The sequence below is a fragment of the Homarus americanus genome, unplaced genomic scaffold (genome assembly GCF_018991925.1).
Source record: "Homarus americanus isolate GMGI-L3 unplaced genomic scaffold, GMGI_Hamer_2.0 scaffold824, whole genome shotgun sequence".
Classification (NCBI taxonomy): domain Eukaryota; kingdom Metazoa; phylum Arthropoda; class Malacostraca; order Decapoda; family Nephropidae; genus Homarus; species Homarus americanus.
Genome location: NW_024719328.1, coordinates 2,835,851 through 2,845,256, shown reverse-complemented (window position 1 = coordinate 2,845,256; position 9,406 = coordinate 2,835,851). Strand labels below are relative to the sequence as shown.

Below are 9,406 nucleotides of genomic sequence, written 5' to 3'. Positions count from 1 at the left end.
AGACTGTCATAACTGACCTGAGACAGACTGTCATAACTGACCTGAACAAGGCTGTCATAACAACCTGAGAGACAAGACTGTCGTAACTAACTGAGACAAGACTGTCATAACTGACCTGAGACAAAGCTGTCATAACTGACCTGAGACAAGACTGTCATAACTGACCTGAACAAGACTGTCATAACTGACCTGAGACAAGACTGTCAACTAATGACCTGAACAAGACTGTCATAACTGACCTGAGATAAGACTGTCATAACTGACCTGAGACAAGACTGTCATAACTGACCTGAGATAAGACTGTCATAACTGACCTGAGACAAGGCTGTCATAACTAACCTGAGACAAGACTGTCACAACTGACCTGACACAAGAGTGTCATAACTGACCTGAGACAAGGCTGTCATAACTGACCTGAGACAAGACTGTCATAACTGACCTGAGACAAGACTGTCATACCTGACCTGAGACAAGACTGTCATATGACCTGAGACAAGACTAATGACCTGAACAAGCTGTCAAACTAACCGGACAACTCTATAACTGACCTGAAACAAGACTGTCTGCTGACCTGAGACAAGGCTGTCACCAGCAACCTGAGACAAGACTGTCACCAGCAGCCTGAGATAAGACTGTCATAACGACCGGCCTGAGACAAGGCTGTCATAACTGACCTGAGAGACAAAGGCTGTCTCACTGAACAAGCTGTCATAACACCTGAACAGGCTGTCAAACCTGAACAGCTTCATAACTAACCTGAGAAAGCTGTCAAACCAGAGACAGACTGTCATAACTGACCTGAAACAAGACTGTCATAACTGACCTGAGACAAACTGTAACTGACAACAGACCATAACTGACCTGAGACAAGGCTGTCATAACTGACCTGAGACAAGACTGCATCTGACCTGAGACAAGCTGTCATAACTAACCTAGACAGACTGTCATAACTAACAACAAACACACCAACAAAAACCAAACAAACCACAAACTGACCTGAGACAAGGCTGTCATAACTAACCTGAGACAAAATATTGGTCATACTTGTAGATGATAACAAATATGAGTCATCCTTATTAACACTGACAGTCATAGTGTGTAAGTTGATAAATGTAATATTTGTGAAACTATATTTTATTTTCATGCCAAGTTTAAAGATGGTAACTGAGCTAAACGATGATGAGATATTTGATAACTTGATCCATCGCTAAAAAGCCCGTTAGACAATGTTACCTTTCATAGGAGTTGCCATACCTGAGCAATACTGAGGCGCTCTGTGGCCGACGTCTCGAAGTGCTGGTGTACTTGTGCTCGCCGATCACCACCATGTCGCTGGTGGTCATGCTAAGACATAAGCTGTGTTACTCCTACACTTTTGTCACACATCACCAGTATATTTGATCTTCCTAGTACTATTCTCTCTCTTTACCAATGCTTCTTTCTTGACTTGCAAGATATGAAACCTTTATATGCAAGTTTTATTTGTCTGCAGGAGAATCTGAGGCACAGAGGAGTTTTCATAATGATCAGGTGTCTGTAGTTATTTAATGGTATTTGGAAGACTGTAGAAGTTTATAGATTACGATTTGTGTTTAGGAAGAACTTTCCACAGGTAAATATGATCTATCCATGATACTGGATAAAGTTTTGGACAACATTACATGATATGAAGATCTGTAGCTCACTGAAGACAATAGGACGTAGCAAGAGGCGATGAAGTTAAATTATATTGCCACATATATATTTTTAAAATTATTTATAATATATTGTTTGGGGTTTATAACCCTACATCAACCTTTACCCATGCCCGCTGAAGATTGATTTTAAGTGCATTTTTGTAAACTTATTTTGTATAATAGCTAATGATAATGATAATGAACTAATTTAATCAAAATTTAATTAACTCGGGGAATATAGAGAGTCGGGTCAGACGGTCCGTTACGATAGGTCGTAATCCTAAAGATTAATTGCCATTTGATTAGTCAGCCGATGATGAGGATATTAGAAATTACCAGGAATGATGTTTTTATTAGTGTAGTCACCCAACACAAGATGGAGAGCCCTGGTGACTTACACGGCAGCGCAGTGAGCAGCAGTGAGGATCCACTGGTTACTGATGATGGAGGCGCCACAGAATGGTGTTGAGCCGGAAGAACTGACGAGAGCCACTTGTCAGGGATACTCGTGTATCTCAGTTGGCTGACCACCCACGATACGAGTCTGTCGGTTGCTTGTCCACACTCTGTACCCACAACATCACACAACTTCTTAATCCTTGCATATATTTAACACCACATACTAACATTTGAAAACGTCCAACATGTAAATAAGCCTTTTTTTATGAGGATTAGCCCACAAAGGCACAGGACAATGACCCACATCGGGGCCTGGGTGTAATAATAATTCAGTAAAAGTAAAATTTATACACAAATAAAATATAATGATAATATTAATGAAAACAACACTGCAATAATAATAATAATAATAATAATCATAATCATAATCATAAAAAATAATAATAATAATAATAATAATCATAATAAAGAAATACTAAAATGGAAAAGGGATCAAGAGGAAATAATATATGTATGTTGTGTTGTCAATGGTAAGAGAAACAATTGAGACCCTGCAATTGTATGTAAATGAGGCAGAAAGTCAGGTCAGCAACCTGGGACTTGGTCACAATTTTCGTGATGCCATATGGCAGCAGGGTCTACCATTAGACAATACATTATGCTTCCAATATCTTCCCAGGCGGTAGTACCTCCCTGTTTAGTAGCTACCTACTACTACAAATATTACCGTTATAATACAGACAAAAGATTTTCAGGAACTAGATGATTTGATTAAATAGTTGCTAGATTCACAAATTGACATTCTAATATATATATATATATATATATATATATATATATATATATATATATTATTATTATATATATATATATATATATAATATATATATATATATATATATATATTGATGTTTATGTTTTGATGTACAGACACAGCAGACCGGTTTGTCCCGATTCACAAAGAGACAACAACAGATTACGTTATACATACTGCAGCTTGTAGCTGAAGGGACGGTAGTTGCTGCTGGAGTCTTAGTGGTTGAGCCTGACCCTTGACCAGAAAAACACAAGTCGTTGCTTCCTTCACTCGTCTTAGCCTTCAGCCAGTCCAAATACTCTGCAAAATTGGCTCTTATATCAAGTCAAATATTTATAACAGTCTTGAGCACATACTATTAACGGTTTCCAAGAAGACTTCGACGTTATATGACATAAGTATTGAGATTTAACTTACTAGTGACCCGAACGTAGACTCCTGGGTAGTTGGGCATAGCACACCCATAGCCCCATGACACCACACCTGCCAACACCCACTTGCCATTCTCCTTACAGCCAAACCTCCAGAATCACCCTGCCAACATTTTAATATGATTTATGTATCGTCCTGAAAAAAAATACATTTATTTCATACAGAGATTCCTTGTATTTGTTCCAGAGTACGTGAACACTGACCTGACAAGAGTCCTTCCCACCAGCATCGTAACCAGCACAAAGCATGTCACTGATGCTGTTACCATACGACTGCTGGCACTCGCTGTTACTGACCACTGGAACCTGAACCTCTTGTAAGACATCGGGTTGACTACCGCCTGCAGGTAAATATTGGCGACGCTTTGATCAAAAGTCATAGGCTTCATATTTACTCTGCACTACTTGAGTCTGTATATGAAGTACATCCATGTTAAAGTAACGCTATAAAGTACAGTACCTGAACTCAACGTTCCCCATCCAGAAACAGTGGCGGTGAAGCCGGTATAATCTTCACTGACGCTGGGAAGACAAGCGGGTTTAACATTTTCATTCAAAGAAGCTTTTGTGGCAAGCTTTAGTACAGCGATGTCGTTATCTTGTGTACTGCTGTCATAGCTTTCATGGTTAATGATCCTTTCTACAGAAATACGCTGCTGGGCACTGGTGGAGCTGGTCAGTTCATGTGCCCCTAGGAGAACCTCCACATCTATCCCATAATCAGTTATTCTAATGAAAAACACATAAAGCATTACAACCACAAAATACAGTGTTAAAAGAAAAAATATTATATCCAGATTTTCGAAAAATAACAAATAACTCGATAACTTACGCTTCCACAATGAGCAGCCGTAACAACGTAACCATCATTATAGAGAGAAGCACCACAGAAAACCTGGTTGGTTCCCTTTACAACGAGTGCCGCTTGCCAGGGGTACTCATTCACCTCCGTCGCCACTCCTCCCACAATGCGGGTGACGCGGTTCACTGTGCCACACTTGGCTGATAAATAAAATGTTACATCTGTATTACCTTGTCTATGAAACTTGATATTTGCGTAGAAAAGTTTTCATGGTTTTCCATCTGAAATTTGTGCCTATGACATATTACTATATCAAATCAGTACATTTTCTTCATCGTTAGTCTTACACAAATATAATCAACTCGTTTCAGTTAAAAACGTACAGCATTGACCGTTGTCGACGGAGATGTCAGTGACGTCAGTAGTGACTTGGGTGATGGTCTGAACCTTGCCTGGAGACGTAAACAAAGATTAACATTCATCACATATTATCAACAATTATCATAGTATCTAACAACTTTATAATTACAATAATCATTCATAATAGACATACTTTGTCTATATTGAAGACAGTTCGACACAGCAGTGACCCACACTGCCTTCACAAAAGAGGTTATAAGAAATAAACTGTCAAAGCTAAAGGTTCATAAGAGTCCCGGCCCTGACATGGTGCATCCCAGAGCGCTAAGAGAGTTGTGCAACAAGCTTCCTGAGCCCCTGAAGATCCTGTTCTGCAAATGCCAGGATGAGCAAAAGGTCCCCTGTGATTGGAAAATGGCTTATGCGAGTCCTATCTTAAAGAAGGGCGATCGTCACCCACAAATAACTGTGGACCGGTGAGCCTCACCAGCATAGTATATAAAGTATTTAAAAGCATTATAAGAGATGCCATGATGGAACATCTACGAAACCACCTTGTAAAGGATTGCCAACACGGTTTTATGCCAGGTGCCTGCTTAACACAATTACTCAAAGTACTGGACGTTTGATCCAAATTCTAGAACAGGGCGGCAATATCGACAATATATACCTAGATTTTGCCAAGGCTTTCGACAGCGTACCCCATGAAAGGCTGAAAATTAAATTGAAAGGTACGGATTCGAGGAAATGTCCTGGCGAAGATTGAGACTTTCCCCATGACTGCAAGCAGTGTGTGGTGATTAATGACACGAAATCATCATGCGTACCCATCACAAGCTGGGTACCACAGGGTAGTGTATTGTGACCGCTGTTGTTTGTTTGCTTCTTAAATGACATGCCTGACGCTGTACACTCCTCCATACAAATGTTTGAGGATGACGCCAAGCTATTTCGAAATTAAGAACCAAGCAGACTGTCAAGAGCTGCAGAAGGATCTCTGTGAGCTTGAAGAATGGTCGAAGAAATGGCTGTTAATATTCAATGTACCGAAGTGTAAGAGGCTGCACCTGTTAAGTACCAACAGTAAGGAGGGCAGTCCCAACGGACAGAGAAACTAGTGTATATTGACAATAAGCTGAAGTTATCGGGCCATTGCGAGAATAAGGTGATTCAGGCAACTAAATTATTAGGTCTCTGAAGAAGGTCGTTCAGATATCTAGACGGGCCTTTCTTCGTAACGATCTTCAAGATTGAGGTGCTTCCCCGTCTGGAACCCGAAATATGGCTAGGGACTGTCAGTTGACTAAAAATGTCAAAGAACGGTCGCTAGACTGGTGCCTGCACTTCGGAACTTCAGCTACCCTGAGAGATTAGAGCGCCTGAAATTGCCTAACCTTATTCCACAGACGGGCAAGGGGTAACCTAATTGAGGTATAGAAACATCTCAAAGGGCACCACTCAGTCGAGTGTCCTTACCTGGAGCCGCTTGCCCCACAAGGGGTCACAACTTAAGGTTGAGTAAAGCCCAGAAAACTGTGAGGGGCAACTTTTCTGGAGTGAGAGTTGTGAACTCTTGCAACAATCTGCCAGAGAGTGTTGTGACGGCACCGGGTGTGAGCTCCTTCACGACCAGATTTGATAAGCACTAGAACATGTTCAGAGAAATTCAGAAGCCAGTGCATGCCTAGTATCTGCCAACAGTGGTTAACAGAGACGTGACCGATCGCCCAAGCAGCTAATTAACCAATGAGTGGTGAAGAGGGTGTGAAAAAAAAAAAGATAGACTAGATGTTACAATCCAGTAATAAGAGATACTGTTGGCAGGAAACAGCCGGCTGAGACTCCACCAAGTGATGGTGACAATGTACCGCCACATCTAAGGGTGAGTCTTGTTTCTACAGCAACTATTACTGAGATGTATTATCAGTCTCTCGTGTATCACAATATTGTACTTACATGGTTATATAATGTGCGTACATATTTACGACCAGTTACACATCTTATACAGTAATTACTTACCGGTGCTCTAGTTCAAGAATCACTTATCACAGCTTGAGTCAAGGTGTTACTAAAGGTGGTACAGTATTCAAGGTGGAGGGTTGGTGATGCTCACACTCACTCGGCGTTAAGCAACACAAAAATGTTTGGTTCAAAAGACTGTTTCATGTTAACAGCTGAACTGATGACCAATGAAGAAAGTTGTTGTGTTATGTCAGGTGACTGAACCAATAAATAATGTCAGGTGAGGCCTGGTCTTAGGCTATGTTGGCACCTGTTGAAACTGAAGTCTGTATGAAACAAGCCAATTAAAACTGGGACCCATAAAGACTGGAACCCATAAAGACTGGGACCCATATAGACTTTAACCCATTAAGACTGCGACCCATTAAGACTGGGACCATTAAGACTGGGACCCATAAAGACTGGGACCCATAAAGACTGAACCCATTAAGACTGCGACCCATTAAGATTGGGACCCATAAAGATTGAACCCATAAAGACTGGGACCAAAGATGGAACCCATTAAGACTGGGACCCATAAAGACTGAACCCATTAAGACTGACCCATTAAGACTGACCCATAAAGACTGAACCCATTATAACTGGGACCCATTAAGACGGGACCCATTAAGACTGAACCCATAAAGACTGGGACCCATAAAGACTGAACCATTAAGACTGGGACCCATAAAGACTGGGACCCATAAAGACTGAACCCATAAGACTGGGATCAAAGACTGGAACCTATAAAGCAACCCATTAAGACTGGGACCCAAAAAGACTGGAACCCATAAAGACTGGAACCCATAAAGACTGGAACCCATTAAGACTGGGACCCATAAAGACTGAACCCATTAAGACTGGGACCCAAAAGACTGGGACCCATAAAGACTGGAACCCATTAAGACTGGACCCATAAAGACTGGAACCCATAAAGACTGAACCCATTAAGACTGGGACCCATAAAGACTGGAACCCATTAAGACTGAGAACTCATAAGACTGAACCCATTATAACTGGGACCCATTAAGACTGGGACCCATTAAGACTGGAACCCATAAAGACTAGGACCCATTGAGACTGGGACCAATCACACTGGGACCCAAAATACTGGGACCCATAAAGACTGGAACCCATAAAGACTGGAACCCATAAAGACTGGAACCCATTAAGACTGGGACCCATAAAGACTGGAACCCATTAAGACTGGGACCACTAAAACTGGGACCATTAACACTCAGACACATAAATACTGGGACCCATTAAGACTGGAACCCATTAACACTGGCACCCATTAAGACGGACCCATGAAGACTGGGACCCATTAAGACTTGGACCCATTAAGACTGGGACCCATTAAGACTGGGACCCATTAAGACTGGGACCCATTAAGACTGGGATCCATTAAAACTGGCACCCATTAACACTGGCACCCATTAACACTGGCACCCATTAACACTGGCACCCATTAAGACTGGAACCCATTAACACTGGCAACCAATAAGACAGGGACCCATTAAGACTGGGACCCATTAAGACTGGGACCCATTAAGACTGGGACCCATTAACACTGGGATCCATTAACACTGGCACCCATTAACACTGGCACCCATTAACACTGGCACCCATAACACGAGACCCATTAACACTGGCACCCATTAACACTGGGACCCATTAAGACTGGGACCCATTAAGACTGGGATCCATTAAGACTGGGATCCATTAAAACTGGGACCCATACTGGCACCCATTAACACTGGGACCCATTAACACTGGGACCCTTAACACTGGGATCTACTTAGGTTAGGTTAGGTTTATACTGAACTTTACCAGTCGAGAACTTACCAGAGGGGACACAACACAGGAGAAACCTTGAGCTTTTCCTCTTCTGTTTGTCTTGAAAACAATATTCAAAAGGTCAGTGTCGCCTCCTTCACTGAGAGTTCCAAGGTTGCCGCAGAATCTGAGGGAACACAAAGTCGGGTGATAGTGATTAAGTAATTAATACATTAGTTTATTATATCATATTGTACTTTTATCTTATATGTTGGTTCAGATTAATTAATGGATATAAAAATAAATAAAGTATTGTATACTTTACTGTATACTTTACTGTAGCTGTTGGCAGTCGTGTGGTGCCCCCGTCAAAGCTCTCAATATTTAACAGAATAATGACAAGAGACGCCATTGTCTTTTAAAATATATCACCTGTTGTTTAATGTATTGCCGTCTTCAAGGAGGAGAACGTCACCCCTGCACCTCCTGGAATTCTTTAAATTGAATGTGCGCAGTCGATGGAGATGGTGGAGTCTGAAGCTGATGCCTAAAGATATACATCTTGCCTTAGTATCATGTTTCAGAAAAGATGATATAATGTTAAGTTTGAAATTATGGGCAGTACAGAGTTATCTTAAATGCATTTCAACACAATACACGCACACAATATTATATATATATATATATATATATATATATATATATATATATATATATATATATATATATATATCACCTCACCTGCCAGAGATTCGAACCTGCTCTGTACTATCAAAGCCTGTTCAACGAGCTCGTTGAACAGGCTTTTGTGAAATATAACAAGTCTAGGACTGCTTTAGTATCCTGTTGGTCCAGAGGTGGCCTTCCCAAGTCACAGTCGGGTCATGGGTTCGAATCCTGGCGGGGTGAGGTGACTATATGTAGAATCCCACGTTCTTATTGGCTAATGAAATATATATATATATATATATATATATATATATATATATATATATATATATATATATATATATATATATATATATATATATATATATATATATAAAAAATAAACCACTGCTTTAGGCTAGATGAGTGAGAGTTATACCAACAGAAGAGACATCCCGATATCACCCCTTTCTTCACGCAGGTAGATCAGACACTC

General features: G+C 40.8%; 1 protein-coding gene across 1 annotated transcript; it reads right to left on the bottom strand.

Moving 5' to 3' along the window:
* Positions 1–3,037: 3,037 nt before the first annotated feature.
* LOC121860015 (trypsin-1-like) lies at positions 3,038–8,802 on the bottom strand. Its single transcript, XM_042357030.1, has 8 exons — positions 8,695–8,802; positions 8,332–8,449; positions 4,509–4,577; positions 4,156–4,325; positions 3,784–4,052; positions 3,528–3,664; positions 3,310–3,426; positions 3,038–3,192 (listed from the first exon to the last, which is right to left on the bottom strand). The coding sequence occupies exons 4-8, from the start codon at positions 4,191–4,193 to the stop codon at positions 3,175–3,177; spliced, it is 579 nt and encodes a 192-aa protein (XP_042212964.1). The 5' UTR covers positions 4,194–4,325; positions 4,509–4,577; positions 8,332–8,449; positions 8,695–8,802; the 3' UTR covers positions 3,038–3,174.
* Between the last annotated feature and the right edge of the window lie 604 nt (positions 8,803–9,406).

Coding starts and splice junctions, on each gene's coding strand:
- LOC121860015 (XM_042357030.1), bottom strand. CDS start 4,193: ATGATGGTTACGTTGTTACGGCTGCTCATTGTGGAAGC. Junction 4,053..4,155: donor CGGCTGCTCATTGTGGAAGC/GTAAGTTATCGA, acceptor GTTTTTCATTAG/AATAACTGATTATGGGATAG. Junction 3,427..3,527: donor GTGGGAAGGACTCTTGTCAG/GTCAGTGTTCAC, acceptor AAATGTTGGCAG/GGTGATTCTGGAGGTTTGGC.